The sequence below is a fragment of the Motacilla alba genome, chromosome 18, assembly GCF_015832195.1.
Source record: "Motacilla alba alba isolate MOTALB_02 chromosome 18, Motacilla_alba_V1.0_pri, whole genome shotgun sequence".
Taxonomy (NCBI): Eukaryota; Metazoa; Chordata; class Aves; order Passeriformes; family Motacillidae; genus Motacilla; species Motacilla alba.
Genome location: NC_052033.1, coordinates 421,444 through 437,725, shown reverse-complemented (window position 1 = coordinate 437,725; position 16,282 = coordinate 421,444). Strand labels below are relative to the sequence as shown.

The 16,282-nt window shown below is 46.1% G+C and overlaps 1 protein-coding gene across 20 annotated transcripts in view; it reads left to right on the top strand.

Annotated features, from left to right (window-relative positions):
- CACNA1G (calcium voltage-gated channel subunit alpha1 G) overlaps positions 1-16,282 on the top strand; it is a 147,340-nt gene that overhangs the window by 66,953 nt on the left and 64,105 nt on the right. For all 20 annotated transcript variants that reach the window (XR_005259364.1, XM_038157252.1, XM_038157248.1 and 17 more), the window contains exons 11-14: positions 11,507-11,658; positions 12,190-12,375; positions 13,486-13,600; positions 14,281-14,436. Coding sequence is in view for 19 of the 20 variants with exons in the window: in XM_038157252.1 (XP_038013180.1) it covers positions 11,507-11,658; positions 12,190-12,375; positions 13,486-13,600; positions 14,281-14,436 (609 nt within the window). In the remaining variant the exon portion in view is untranslated. The remainder of the gene's footprint in view (positions 1-11,506; positions 11,659-12,189; positions 12,376-13,485; positions 13,601-14,280; positions 14,437-16,282) is intronic.

Sequence of the window (16,282 nt, the reverse complement as noted above, 5' to 3'; positions counted from 1 at the left end):
TGACATCTCACCTTGGGACAGGCAGCCTGCAAAGACCTGAAAAAAATCTTCTAGTCCCTTGTTTAACAGACAAAGCAACCAGAGTAGGCCTGGTTGGGATATTTAAGATGACAGTGGTTCTCTGAAGGCACATACAAATGAGTGGCAATAGGGAGTGTGTTGAAAACAGTGGCTCCCACCTCTTGCTGTTTATTTGTATTCACCCATCAGTCAACCTGGCCAGACTGAGCACCCATGGCCAGAGCAGCTGGATGAACCTCCTCATCCACCCAAAGCTCTTCTCCATAGGCCACCTTCCACAGTAAATTGCCAACACACATTTTACCATCACATGACTGGGGCTTCAAGAGCTGGGTTTCCTCTAGGCTCCTTCTGACATGAGCTGACTGATTTTCTCACTCAACATTAAGTCGTTTCCATGTGGTTCCTGCACATGCCTGAGCTGTAGGTACACCTGACTGGTTGTAATTCTGTATTTCCTCCACACCCCACCTATCCAAAACCAACTCCTGCTGTTCTTCTGATTCTAGGTGCAGTGGGAGTGAGGCAGCGCAGTGTGAGGTGTTCGCAGCACTTGCCATGTTGTGGCTGCTGGGCAGCAGTGTGAAATTTTCCATCAGGGAAATGACAACCAGATTGCCACAGATTATTAATGTGGCTGCTAAATAGCTTGTTTTTCTACAGAGATGAAGCAAAATGCAGGTAGAAACTATTAGCTTTGGGTAGAGGAATATAAATGTGATTTAAAGGTAGACTCAGGGGGATTTTAAATACACTGTTGAACCAATTGACTGATTCGCCTTAAGGAAGCTGAGCCTCTGCAGCACTGTGGGTTCAAACAGCTGTGGCTTAGCAAAAGATTGTTCTGCCAGAGAGCAGGAGTAAAATGTGCTGCTAAACCAGAGGGTTTCTGTGCTACTTTCCCCCCAGCCCTGGCTGTAAGCCAGGCTCTGTTCCATAATGTGCTGCTTTTATTTTACTTTTTTTTCTCCAGCTCCTTTCTTGGAGTGAAAAGGAAAGGCTTTAGTATGGGGCGTGATGTTGGACTCCTCAGTAGGGGAAAGAATTCAGCAAGGGCTTCCTTGAGGAAGGGCTTTGGGGGTTTTGTTTTTGTTTTTAAAATCTGGTTCACATTGAGCTTCCTGGCTGTTCCGAGTTTCCTTGTCTGAACTCGCATTGTGTGAACTATACCCTACATATTCTTTTGTTTAGATAACACTTGAGTTTCAGCTGCTGTCTCTGCGGTGTTTTGCCATTGTTAACATAACAAGAAAGAGACTGGAGAGTCCTTCACTGGCCTCCCCAAAGCTGCAATGGGTTCAAATCCCTCCCTGAGTCCTCTGTGGACTTGGATCTAGATTGATCCAAAACCCTGGTGTCTCTGAAAGGAAAAAAGAATTTGTTCAGACCTGTGGGGAGCCTTTTGCTGGTTTTTAAGGTCAAATTGGAGAGGTGACAAGGGTGAATGACTCTCTGGGACAGCACCCAAGGAGAAAAGCTCATTATCCACTGGAGGTAGTTCTCCAAGGAAGTGGGATGGGCAATGCCTGACATGTCCCCAGCATGAGTGCAGCCATTGGAGGAACTCCTGCTACAGCAGTGTGTTGTAGGGATCCACAGTGCCCAAAGCCAAGGTGGGCAAACTCCTTCTGCAGGAGACAGGAGCAGCCTGAGCCCATGGCAGTATCTCAAGCTGAATTCCTGGTACATCCTGCTGCAGGGGAGAGAGCAGGGTACAGATGATGGAGAGTTGTCACTGGTAACATTACAATCTAATAGCTGCTGCAGCATGGAAATATCAACCATCTGTGCCACGGAGTCAAAGGAAACCTTGCTGGCAAAGTGCATTAAAGTATCTATTTATGTAAACAGTTAGGGCTTGAGAACAAGAGTATTGTCTTAATCAGCATCACAGAACACTAAATTTTTAGATATCCAGAATGATGGAGAGGGAAGGTGAATGGTTAGAAAACCTGCCAGCATGAAGCAACCATTAGGCTGCAGGTTCATGTATTAATAGTCACCCAAATGGTACTTATGTACTTCTGCTTCTGCCTGAATTCAATGTGCAGGGAAGAAAGTAACTGGAAATTATTAGCTGTCATAACACCCACTGATTGATTTCTCCAGTGGGAGGAAAATTGGATTGTTCCATGGAGAAATGGTGTATGGGAACTGGGCAGTGGGGGTGTTACAGGTTGGTGCTCCAAGTCTCAAGGTGCTTGTGTGTCCAAAGTTCTGGGCAGACTGGAGAGTAGCAGGTCTGGAACCCTGTATAAGCACCGCCTCAAAAGATAAGGGCATATTTGGGATGAGGAGTACTTTGCTCCCAGGACTTGGTGGTCAAGAGCATCCCAATCCCCACCAGTTTCAAGCCCATTGAACATTTTGCTGCTGGTAGATGGCAGCTACAGATTTGTCAGATATGTGGAGGCTGGTCCTTTGACCATCCCTATGTCCTAAAATGAGATCTTGTGCTCGTTTGCCTCCTGAGGAGGCTGTGAGAGATCCGGGGATTGGTTGCAGCTCGCCCTGTCTGGCTGCATAGAGCAGCCATGGACAGCACCGTGTCCTTCCAGCCTCTCTGGCTCCGTGCCAGGTCAATCCAGGGCACACATATTTTGGCTTCTTTGATGCACATGGATTTGTGTCAGGTCCCCAGGTCAGGAAGGAAGGGAATCCCTTTGTTTTGTAAAATGTTTCTGGTATCTCTTGCCTATTTTCTGAGTGGTTTCCTGTGAGTACTGTGACTCAAAGACCTGTCCCATGTCCACGTCCCAGCTGGTGCTGCACCAGGGGCTCTCTGCTTCACACACTGATGCAAACTGGTGCTGGACTCCTTAACCCTGTACCTTGGCTGTCTCACTGCAACTGAATGGTACAGACCAGCTTTGTGGTGAAATTTCTCATTTGATACTTCCCCATATGAGTCTGATTCATTAGGCTTTGTTTTAGAAGGGCACTTACACGGGTCTGTGCATCCCTGAATCAATGAAACAGCCTTTCCTTAGAACACCTCCACCTGCCTAGGGCTCTTCCCAGGAGCTCACAAGGCCTCACGTTCATGTACTGCCTTCTCTTCCTATAGAGGTATCTCCACTTCCACTGAGGTGCACATCCCACATCTCTATTTAACTCCATTACACATCTCTCCAGCCCTGTGCCAGCTGCTCTTAGCCAAGCAATCAAAGCCTTGGCAGCTCAGCAAGTCTTTTCCCTCCCTCAGCGCCTGCTGGCTTTGCCCAGTGTAGGGCTTGGAGCTACCGTCAACTTAATTCCTCAACGCTCCAGCTGCAAGGGGCGCTCCTTTGGCAGGCAAATGCGGTGCCCTGTGGGTTTGCATGTGCTGTATTCAATTAGCTCCTGCTTATGCAGAAATTACTCTTAATAATGGCTTGTTTTAATTGATACTGGAGGAGTCAACACTAATGGAAGTCATCAGAGCTGTTAATCGCTAGGATTACCAACTTCAAAACCAGTTTTCTATTTGTTAGTGAAGGTAATTCTTTTTATGGACCTTGGGGGTTCTTCTGCTTCTTGGGATTGGAAGGGTTTCTGCGGTCTTGTAGAAAGTCATGTGTTTTAATTGACCCACTCGTGGGTCAGTTAAGCTCTTCCAGGGGTAAAAAATGCCATGGTCCTCTTAGTCATTAAAAAATGGGCTGTGCCTACAAAGCAGACTTTATCCTGGTTCTAGAGACTGAATTATTTGAAAATTAAATGAGATTTCATGCAGCTGGAAAGGTTATTTTTTTATCAGATAAATCAGTTCTCTGTATGCTTTAGGGATGAGCCTATATAGATTCGTAGACACCTGCAAAAGTTTCCTTCAACTCCCTGTTTGGGGAGTTTCCTGTTAATATACTTCAGAGGCTGGAAATGCTTGGGCTACCTTAAATCCTATCATTACAGCTGTTGTTTCAGCTGCCATCCATACCCTCATGTTATCTCTGTCCAAGCATTGACTCCAGCTAGGTGAAATTGAAAAATGATGCGCACTTTCAAAACTTGCTTCATCCCTATATGGATGAAAAATCGCTGCTCTATGCAGATAGCCAGGCATTTTTTTCTGTTTCTTCTTTGATTATGGTGGTTGTTCCCCTTGGGTGGGATCCAGGAAATTCAGCTAGAGCATCTGGAGCACCCTCAGCTTGCACCACAAACGCTTTCATCTGTAAGCACTTCTGATTGTTGGTGTTTTCCCAGGAATCAGTCCGTATTTTTCCTTAGATCTCCTGGTAGAGGTTTGTCCCAAAGCTGTTGGCACCTGTGACTCTGCCCTGCTGTCACTCATGCCCTCACAGAGTCCATTCCCACCCTGCTCAGCCCCCAGCAGGAATGGGGGCAGGAGCCGAGTGCTTTTTCCCTCATCTCTGCTGGATTTCAGCTCTTTGTTATAATTGGTTTTTTGCTGATGTTAGGAAACGAGCGGCTTTTTCCCCATGGATGTCTGTCAGCATTAGAGATAGTGTTACCAGCATCAGAAACCCAGGTTCAGCAGAACTGTGCAGGAGCTCTACAGTGACAGCATTTTTCTTTCCCTCTTTTTATTTCCTCCCTCCCTCTGGTCCCTTCTCAAGTACTAATGAGGAGATAAGTTTCAGACTTGGTTTAGATTAACCAGAAATAGAGGGCTTTAAATCTTAAGTTCTTACAAGGTGTGACCAAGTGGAAATGCTTTTGTTCAGCTTAAGCTCCTGTGAAACCTGGGCAGCGGGATGAGCTGGTTCATGTTTTTCTTGCATTTTCTGGGATAATACTCATCCGGAAATCTCAAGCAGAGAGAGATAAGGAGTTCAGGCAAGAATATATGCTGTGCCTCCTGAGAGTGATAAAGAGAACCCAGCTGCAGGACTTGGTGGAGGAGGGTGTGGTCTGCAGGCCCTGTTTATGAGTCTGGGCAGCCATGGTTCATGAAAGGTCCCTTCAGGGTGGGTCTGTGAAATTCTCCATCAAATTTGGGGCTCATCCCCTCATTTGCACCCCACTCAAGGTAGAGAGGTGGGAGCTGGGGACTCAGCCCCATATGGGCAGTGAGGGCCAGGGAATTCAGGTTTTTGCCATGGCTCCTCAACAAAGATGTGTTAGAGAGGAAGGTCTTGCACCAGGAGGTTCCATGTCCACAGGACACAGACACCTCCTTCTCTTTGCAGATGTGGGCTGGGAAGGGACACTTGTTGATTGGAATGGGGAAGGCTGGGTGGAAGACAAGGACATTAGCAGAAGGGATGGAAGAGGAATCCCTCCTGTGCAGACAGCTCTGATTTCTCTGAAATGAAAGCTGCTTTCCTCCCTTTCTTGCAGCATTACTTGCTGTGGCATGAAATATTCAGCCTCCATTCAGCCCATAAGAAAATCCTTCTTTCCCATGCAGTGAAGGGATGTAACTGGACTTGTTAACTTGTCTGAAAAGTCATTTCCTTATAATAAATGCCTATAAATCCTGAACATCCCTGCAGTCCTTCTCCAGCCCACTGAGCAGTGAGCATGCTGCCCTTTTCTGTGTCTCCAGCCCCAGGAGGAGCAGAGCAAAACCTGCTGCAATCCTGCTACTTCCTGAATTTTTTTCTTTAACCAAGTTGGCAAAGGACAAGTAGAGGAAGCCTATCATACCCCGATTAAGCATGGCTCAGGTTTGCTCTGCTGGACACAGGACAGTAGTTAAAGCCTGATACCTTTCAAGGAACCCCAAAGACAATGAATGTCACTTCTGAAAATATGTGTGGATTGAGTTTCTATTTATAAAGTCACAAGCAGCTCCCGAGCCGACAGGAGCTGTATTTACTGAAGAGAACTGAAGTGGTATTTTGGATGGTCATGGCTTGGTGGGTGCACTGATACAGGGGGTTAATGTGGATGTGATAGGGACAGTGCATGGAGAAGGTTTGTGGGTTGAATGGTGACACAGACATGAGCTACCAGTCATGGGGAACTGAACATAGGAGAGGGCAAAGACAGGGCACCTCATTTTGTTAATTAAGAGCCGCTTCTGTTCGTGAGAATTTCTTGCATTTTGCCCCAGGTCTTGTGGTCTGGCTTCTGCTCCGGGGTGGACCTGGTGTGTGTCTGCACCCACATGGAGGGTGGAGAGGATCTTAACACAGCAGTGTCAAGTTGAAAATCCTATCTTTGTGTGACCCATTTGATTTTCTTTCTTGTGTATATATATTAGAAATCTACAAGTGATGAGTCAGTAAAATGTTGTTGGTGTTTCCTGTGAAATAGCTGAGGTCTCTATTTTCTTTCTGTGTTATTTTTCCTAGTTGCCATGGTAATGATTTCAGAAAGGTCTTATTCTCTCTGCAGTTTGAATAGGTTAGAAGTTTTCACGATTTTCTGGATATGCTCACAGAAGCAGAGCGATATCTCAAAGATCTCCCTTGGGATCAGGAGGTCATCCCATCCCTCGCTTTGCGCTGTGGTGAGACAGAGTGGGTTTTTCTGTTTTATTGTTAGCAAGATAGAGAGGAGAAAGACCCTGGGGTGCTTCTGTTCTTTTGTGTTGGCATCCCAGGAGCAGGGGCTGAACAAGATCAGGCTTGCCTGCAGCCTGGAGCCCATTGCTCATTGTCTGGACAAGGGGAGTGGGATGGATGGATATGTGCCAGCCATACCCACAGCACTGGGTGCAGGTCTGATAATGATGATGAATAATACCCTGTGCCCTAATTGGGTCACAGCCGGAGGAAGGCAGGAGTTGGAAGCCTTGTAAGCTCTGGGCACTGTCTGCTGGGGCACTTGGTTGCACTTCATACAGCAGCAGGGCTTGTTTTTCAGAAACTGGGGAACACAGGCCCTGGGGCTTGCGTGGCCCCAGCTTCTGTCCTCATCTTCTTCCCTACTCACTGCCCACAGCCTCGCTTGCTCAGCAGACACCTTGGAGCCCTGTGTGCAGGGAGAAGAGGCATATGCCCACATAGAAATGGAATATGTCCCTTCTGCCATTGAGCTTCTACTCAACTTTAAAAATAGGGGGGAAAAAAGAGAAAGAAATGCATTACAGCCTATTCCTGAATGCCAAAAAAGGGCAAGGTGCTGGTCCAACTTTGAGATACCTATACCTCTTGGGGCACTCTGGGGACATCTTCCCTTGCTTCCTCCCATCCCCCCTGCCAGTGCCCTGCTTGGTGCCAGATAGCCCTGCCTGAATCCTCCAGACAGGGTGCAGAGGGCATGCCCTCCTGGCTGCCACACTTGCCCCCTGCCAGGCAGGATCAGCTCTGGGTGGATGGCCAGGCTCACATTCTCCTGCTGCCCCAGTGATGCTCTAAGAGGCACTGCCCTATCTGCTCAGATTTCTTGTGCTGCCACAACTTGTCAATGTGCTGTTTGGTACATCAACAAATCAACACTACACAAACAGAAGGCTAACAGGGAAAGATTTATCCAGGACAACATATCTGTTTGTCCAGCAAGGCAAGATATCCTGTAAACAAAATTCAGTATTTACTAAGGGCTTATCGGCAGAGCTGGTGTTTTGTACCACAGTTGAATTAGACTTGGATCTCGCTCTTTCTGGGTGTTGCTTGTTTAATCATAGGATGCTTTCCTTTTAATTAGGCACTGCTGTTACTGATGAGAGAATTAGCAGACTCTTCTTTTAACGGAGAAGCTGAGGCTGTGGCAGCTGTGATGTAATGGGGGTGGTGGGCAGAGGCTTTGTGCTGCACAGAAACCCCAGGCTCTGCACATCAGTTTCTGCTTCCTGAAAAATGTCCTTTTTAGGGTGGTCCTGGAAGGTTTTTTTTTTCCCCCACAATAGATAATTTAGTCAAAGAAAGAGTGTTACTTCTCCCAGCTGCTGTGTTGTGGCCCTCAGAGAGAAAATCTGAGTGATTTTGCCTGTTCTTTTCCTCCCAGCCCAGTGAGGATCCAGGGAGCTGGTTGTGTGCCAGGAGTCAGTGAGTCTCTCAGGAACATCATGTCTAGAGCTGGTTGATAGTGTTTTGATTAGACAGTTATTGTCAGAATATGGCAGTTTATCACATTTGAAGCTGTTTGTGGGAGAGGAGCAGTTTCAGTGGACTGGCCTCAAAAAACCCCCAGCTTTATTGGAATATGTTGTCTGATGTGTTTGAAATGTCCAGTTGGGGGGTTAGGTCCCTAATGGTTTCCACTGGTTCCCCAATGAAAGTTGGGGAACAAAAAGTTCCATGTTCTTCTTCAAGCTGACTTTCATTTATGTTTTTTTAAATTTTGGTTGATTTACAGTACAGAGCAAAGTTATAAAGGAGTGGGGACTGAAATAGAGGGAGGAACCTCCAAGATTTTGTGCATTGTGTCTTAGTTTCCCAAGTCTGAAATTTTGAATTCTTGTTTGGGATGGGATGATAATTTCAATTCCCATGGGACAGAAAATCATGTTCCTGCTGTACTATAATGATGTCTCAGGAAAGAGGTCTCAGACATATTTGTGATTTCTCTAGAGTAGAAGCATCTCATAAAAAATCTTATTATCTTATACATCTGTGGCTGAATGAAAATCCCATAGCTGGCATTCTTAGAAGGGTCTGAATCCCAACTGCCTGGCTGAGATTCCCTGGGGCAGGATCATGATCATAGCTCCCTTCTCTTGGTACAAATATCTCCCAGTGGTGTCATGGCAGGGGTCCCCCATGGACCAGCTGCAGCTCTGTGTCCCTTGAAAGGGATGATGAGCTGATCAGGGGACTCATGAGCTGCCCTGGGGACCCCTGAGTGGGACTGAGGGTCTTGAGGGGTTGCCCTCCTTCACAGATGGCTGTGAAATCCCCCAAGTAATTTGCATCACCTCATCTCAACTGTTTAGGGATGTGTAGTTTCCCGAAGCAAAATAACTCAGCTGATTTCAGCCTGGTCAGAGTGGAGTGTGCTTCCAGTAGATACTCAGCTTACCCACCCCAGCAGAGCTCCAGGCAGCTCAGGATCTTTTCTTCTCTTTTCCTGGATGGATGACATGGAAGTTTTCCCTTTCTCTTTCAATCCAGTTTGACCAATTAGTTTTTTGGATACTAATTCTCACCTCTGGTTCAGTTCCCACTCTTCATTCTTATTATGTCTGCCCAGTGTCTCAGATATCGAAAACTGTTTCCTGCAAGAGAAGTGGAAAAGAGTGTATGGAGGAGGAGTGGGAGGGCAGGCAGCTTTTTTGGGGTGAAGTAATGGGAGGCAGGTAGATTTTTTGCTGCTGTGTCAGCACAGGTTGACCCATAGCCCTCACAAGCCAGTGCCAGGGCTATTTGGGTGTTGGGTATCTCCTGAGTTGGATGGTCTGGGAGGGAAATTTCATGGGCCAGAGGAAGGGATGTTGTGACTGTGGGAGATGTTGGGCAAGGGGTTTAACTGGGTTGTGCCTGTGGCTCCAGTTGGATTTCACTGTACCACTGCAGAGGAGGAATAGAGGGTGGAAATCAGCCTTCAGGGTCCAGGTTAGTGGTGCTCATGGATGAGAAGGAAAGCTTCCAGGAACACATCTCCTTTCCAGCTGTATCACTGCGGTACTAATAACAGCACAGCCTGCCTCAGCACGGAGGCACATCATGAATGAGTTGGCATTTTTTTGTGAGTAATGTAGAATTGTAGCTATTTCAAATTGTCTTGAGGTGCAGCTTGACATATAAGTTCTTGGCCTATTTATTACCCTGTGTCTGAGTGTTCCCATAGGTATTACGGCATTAAACCATGGATGAATTTAATATTGGGAGCGGCGGCGTTTGTATTTTAGCTGTAGATCAGTGGTAGGTGATTTGTGCTGTGTGCATGGTGTGTTTGGCAAGCTCTAGCCAAGGGATCTGTTCTTCAGCAAGGATGTTTGAGGTATAAGTTGTGTTCAACACCCTCTATTTTAAAATTTTTCATTACATTTTCTTTTAAATGCTGCTGTTTCCTCCTTTGTTATCCTGTGTCATCACAAGCTCCTGCCAATATCCGTGCAGGGATATTATCTGTGAAAGTCCTCAGGGATTCACTACTATGTTGAGATAACATCACACCAGTTTGGGTCCCCATCAAGCTGGGTTGGAGGAACTTGAGCTGCAAAGGCTGGGCCTGGGTAGTTTAACCCTTGGATACAAATATTTGAATGCCTCCATGGATTTATCTGTGTTTTTGCTAGCATGTATTTATGAACCCCTTGGTCACTGTAGTTTTTTGAGGCTCTGAAGCACAGTTGACCAAGTATTGATCCTGCCCCTGAGGTCTATACTCTTGTGGTTGCCATCATGTCGGGGTTGGGTCACCTCAAGTCAAACCCTACAGCCTGTGCTGTGGTGTGGCAGCTCCTGGTCTGTCACAGGAAGTTTCTGGCCAGTCATGAATGTGTTTCATGTAAGTGGAAGGTGCAGCCAACTGCATGTGTTGCACATTGTCTTCTGCTCATAGTGTGGCTGCTGTAAGCGTGCACATCTGGCCACAACCCACCATAACCCACTATGGTCCAGGCATCTAAAGCCACATAGGTGGTTACAAGTTAGACCAGCCAGTGCCAAACTACCCCAGGGGAACCTAGCAGCCACAGTGTCTGAGGTGTTTGGTGAGCTGTGCCAGACCACTGCCATGTGCCACCTCGGCGCTGCTGATGTGACCCCACTACCATCTGCCAGCAGGATGTCAGCTCCTGATTTTAATGAAGCAGATTTTGTTTCAGCAGAAACAAGCAGCTGCAACTATGTCTTGGGGTTAAATGGGGAGAAGTGATCTTGTATGTGGATTCTGTCTTTGCCACTGACTGATCCCACACAGACTACACTACCAGGTTTTGTCTTCTGCCGTATGTTTCCCAGTAATGCCTGCCCACCTGTTGGGGAAAGTGGAGCACTGGGCATCTGCAGGCATTGTTGGGAACCCTCTGTGAAACGTGCTAAAAAAGCATAAGTGGTATTAATTTAGGTCTAAGACTACCAGGAGTCTGTTTGTTAAGTTTTTGTAGTTTATTCATACCTCTATTTTCAGATTGTCTGTCTGGAATGCCAGTTTTGGGCCCTTCCTCAGTTGCAGATTTGGAGCCACCTGATAATGAGATTTCTTTTGAGTAATGGGATTGATTTTTTTTTTTGAGCCATTCTGGTTATATCACCTCAGATCTCTGCTTTTGAAAAATCTTAGCTCAAATCTTTTGATGAGCTACTAAATAAAAAGACAGGCCCTAAAGGGATATTTATGTGAGAAAATGGCCTGACTTTCCCTTCTGCATAAGGAGAATCAGTGTGGGGGATGTCAAAGCATTAAGCCTCAAGTACATGCCACTTCTGCCTAAACGTCCTGAGGTGGTACTAAAGCTCTGATTAACGTGAAGTCCATGTCCAGATTTACCAGCTGAATTTACAATGGACTTCTAAACCTTAAACACTCTGAAAGTATTTTCCTTCCATCTCCTAGGCTCTGAGTGAGCTATTGCCGTTTTCTCACCACATCATTAGCATCAGTATTCTCACACTTGCAGTACTGGGGCTTGTGGTGTTTCCATGTGTTATTTTTGGATATGGAGCTGGCTGTTTGTTTTTTCAATTTCCTCCTCTTCTTTTTCCAGCCGGAGGAACTTACCAATGCCCTGGAGATCAGCAACATCGTCTTCACAAGCCTTTTTGCCCTGGAGATGCTGTTGAAAGTCCTTGTTTATGGTCCTTTTGGCTACATTAAGAATCCATACAACATCTTTGATGGGATCATTGTGGTGATTAGGTACAAACCTTGAGTTTTCTTTATGTGTGCTTCTCCTCATTTGGGTGTTTAATTAAACAGAAAGTAATGGAGAGTTGGCATAAATACCTTCCTGTGACACTTTACACTTCTCTCCGTAATTGATGCAGTTAGGCATGATTGCTAATACATATCTTGAGATTATTTTACAGTCATTTTAGAGAGAGGCCCGAGCAGAAAGCTATTAGTCCCGATGTCCTGGGACAGTCTGGGATCCAAATGGCACAACCAGTGCCTGATTAAGTATCTCTGGTTTTTTGGCACATGCAAAGGCTATAATTGCCCCTGCAGCTGCAGTCACTGATTTCCAGGCATATTTTTGACACTGAAGTAGGGCTCTGCTCTTTGCAAGCCTGGACAGAGTCCAGATCACTGCGGGCATTGGCAGCACATCTCTGCCCACTTTCCATCTCTCTTCTCTCTGAATTTCACTTTCCCTTCACTGCCCCTCCTCTCGGCCTTTTCAATAAGGCTTTGTCTGTCATCTTGCATTGATTTTTTTGTCCTCCTCAGCGTGTGGGAGATTGTGGGCCAGCAGGGTGGGGGGCTCTCAGTCCTGCGCACCTTTCGTCTCATGCGGGTGTTGAAGCTGGTCCGCTTCATGCCAGCGCTGCAACGCCAGCTCGTCGTCCTCATGAAGACCATGGACAATGTGGCTACCTTCTGCATGTTGCTGATGCTCTTCATCTTCATCTTTAGGTGAGTGTTCCCAATTCCCTGTCCTGAGCTTACTCTGGGTTTTTGGATGGGATCCCATGGTGGGATGAGGAGGTGACAGAGTCCGTACCAGAACATGGCTGAGCTGAACGATCCCAGGAACAGCATTGCTGACTGTGGTTTACTGCCCTAAATTCTCTCAGCCAGATGAGATTTCTTTGCAAAATAGTTTACAAAGAAGATCTTTCAGGCTGGATGATTCCTTGACATCACCCCAAGACATCAATCCCGTTACTTACTAACTATCAGAAAGCTTGGTGATAAAAATATTACCAAGAAGAGGATGATGTTCCTAAAGGAATGCGAGACATGGTGGTGCTTGTGCTTTTTCATGGCCTCATCTTCAGACAAGTATAAATGTTAGAAACAGGGTTGGTGTAGCCCTGTATTTTTAGATTTTGGTCTAGATTTTGAGAAGAGTCTTTCTCTTTCTACAGCCAGCTGCGATGTTTGAGCAATGCAGGCACTGGGAAGGCTGAAGCGAGACAGTCTCTTCCAGAGCATAATGTCCCTTCCTCCAGTGAGACTCCAAAACTGCCATTTGCAGGCGTGGTGCTCAGTAGAGCTGTACATAATTTGATTATTCAGGTTACTAGCAGAGAGCAGGGAAAATCAGATTATTCTTTTAGTAACTATCCATAATGGAAGGTATTCTGTTCTTCTGTCAAATCTGAAAAAACTGTTTTGAGTCCCTTGATATGTTGTATTCAGGCATTTCACAGAAACCTCTTTTGTCTTCCTAATTCAGTTGAAGCATATTTTCCTGAAAATGTGTCATTGAAAAACAGAAAGGCAAAACATTTTGTTTAGAAAATGGTGAAAGACAATGTTTTGACTTACAAAAAATGAAGCAGAAGAAAAATAAGGAGCAGACATGCTTTTTGGTTGAAACTCTTTGACAGATTTGACCTAAATTCGCTACTGATTTGTGTGATCTCAAGACATGTTTTTCAGTGAACAAAGGATCCATCTTTTTAAAAAAAGCATATAAAGGAATTGCTCAGGTGAAATCAGGAGAGAGTCACCCCGCTGTATGATTACTGATTTGTGTGGTGATCCTATTGTCGAGCCCCTGCTTCCTGTCATTTGCAGCATCCTGGGCATGCACCTCTTTGGCTGTAAGTTCGCTTCAGAGCGGGATGGTGACACTCTGCCTGACAGGAAGAACTTTGACTCCTTGCTCTGGGCCATTGTCACCGTTTTCCAGGTACAAAATGGAAAATACAACAACTGATGGGCTTTTTGAGGCTGCAGAGACTGGGGTTGTTTTCCAATGCATCCGAGAGAGCTTAGTGAAGCTCCATGCCATGGAAAGAAGATGACCCAAAACCACAAGTGCAGGTTTATGGGGGCTTTCAGACTGTTTTCCAGACTGAATCAGAACCCTGGTGAGGAGGGGCTGCCAAGTCAGGAGGCTCTTGTGTTTGCAGGGCATGGACTGGGTGAAAGTAAATGTAGAGGGAAGGGACGGAAAGGAGGAGATCAGAACCATTTGTAGTGCTATTTTGACAAAGGATGGAATCTGGTTTAAAGCCAATATGTGCAGGTTTTTGTTCTAGCAGCTCTGGGCCCTTTAACCCTGAGATCTGTGGAGGGTTAAGTCATTCTGGCTGACCAGAGGAAAGGTCTGACCAGTGTGATGTTACCTTCCCTTATGGCTGTCCCTGGACTTGGGGGACAGGGCAGTTTGCAGAAGGTCCTTGCTGGTGGTTGGGAATCACAGTCTCTCTGGTTCTCTCTCTTTGGCTCAGAAGGGATTTATCCTCTTGTGGTTACAGCTACAGTGGAAACCCTAAAAGCAGGATGCTTGTCTGGCCTATCCAGAGGGTGGATACCCAGCATGCTATCCTCCAGTATCTCCATAGTCCTGATACCCTTCCTCTGCAGATTTTGACTCAGGAAGACTGGAACAAGGTCCTCTACAATGGCATGGCCTCCACCTCATCCTGGGCTGCTCTCTACTTCATCGCTCTCATGACATTTGGGAATTACGTTCTCTTTAATCTGCTGGTGGCCATCCTGGTAGAGGGTTTCCAGACAGAGGTAATGTCCTCATGCTTGTGTCTTTGCTTTCTTCTAAAGTTTTAGGACCTCCAGATCCTGGAATCTGATTTCTGAGGTAGATAGCAATACCTTGACAGAAGTGCTATGGGAAAAAAGTGGGGTAAAATATTAGGTCTTCTTATTTTTTTACTTTTTATGTTTCTGTAGCCATGGTGCAATTTAATACAGCAAACCCTCTAAATGAAGGGCTTAAATGAAAAGCATTGTTAGCATTAATGCAGGAGTGGGAATTGAGGTGTGAGTCAGGCACTGCGGATGGGATCACTGCTATGACAGTCTCTTTGAAACAGTTTTCACCATGTTTGTCATCCAGATTAAAGGCTCCTCCTGCAAACTTACATAGGCTGGTAAGAGATTAGTGACACGATTATCTTTATTCATGATATGCATTCATGGAGCTCTTCCAGTTTCCAGCCCTGCAATGCTCTGCGTATTTCAAAGTACATGATTTCTGGTCTCTGCCATCTGCTTCATCACAATGGGAGCTTCCATGAGACATCCTGCATTGCTGGAAGCTTTGAGGGGGCATGTAGGCTTGAGCTCAGCCTTTTTTTCCATCCTACTGCCAATCCAACTGTCCAGCTCGGAGTGAGTGTGCATGTCACCTAGTACCCCTCAGAGTGGGGGACCTGTGATGCTCACCTGCTCCTTGCAGAAGTTTTCCAACTGTTCAAGAATACCCGTAAGGGGAGGGGACCCTTATACCCTGCCTGGGGCATTGGTTGGAGAGGTAAATACAACCTAAAACTCCTCACTAGGGTCTGCTTATGTGGGCTGTCTTCTACACACTATCTCTGATTTTTTAAAAATTATTCTGGGGTGAATAAATATTATTTGAGGTTTGTTGCATGTGTATTGTAATATCCTGCAACCCTACGAACAGAACAGTTTTTACTATTATTACTATTTTTGAAGTTTGGAGTTAAATTAATGGAGTCATACCAGGACATAGCAAGAAGAAATTTAATTTTTTCTGTATCATCTCTCTCTCTCCATGATGGTGCTTTTCTTTTTTAATTGTTATTGTTGTAGCTGTTTCTGTCTGTAAATGTCCCCCACCGTTCAGTCAAAGGGACAGTCACTGCTAGGTTCTCTTGAAGAGCAAAATGTTCCTTTGCCCAGTCTCTCAAATACCAAAAATGTTCCCTTGCCTGAGTGAGAAAAGGTACAAAGCTCCTTGTCTGTTCCAGGTGACAGCTTCGAAACCCAAACTTTGTTCAGTCTGGCAAATTGATCCTTGAAGGTCACCAGCACAGGAGATCACCTGGATCTCTGCACCCACTATGCAGAGAAAAGGATACAGCCTTTAAATGCAGCAGCTCATTTGCCAGCCCCTGGCCCTTAAGGGAGGCTGACTCCTCTGCTCCTTGGCTCAGTCTGGTTTACCATGCAGGAGCATGCTCCTGCTCCACCACTGCAGCATGCTTCTTCCTGGGCAGCAAATTATCCATTGCCTTGTGGCCAGCTGTGCCATGGTGTAACTCCCTGTAAAGTCATGTCCTGGCTTAATGTGTTGTGGTTTTATTCCAGTAATTATGTCCTTGAGGGTATGGTTCCCCTGGAGTCAGGGAAGTGCCTGCAGCACTCCTCAAATTTGCTCGTAGCTGTTTTCTGCACCAGGGCTGCCTCATCAACTGCCCCACGTCTCCTCTGCCAGAGCAGCGCTGGGCTGGTCCAAGCCAGCTCCAGGATATCTGTGTAAGCTGAAACGTGCTTTAAGTGCTGTGTAAATCAGGGAGGAACCCTGGATTTGGGACAGCACTGGGACAGCCTGAAGCCAGTGATGCTCATGCCAGTATTGAGGTGAGCACCGGGACCAGGAACC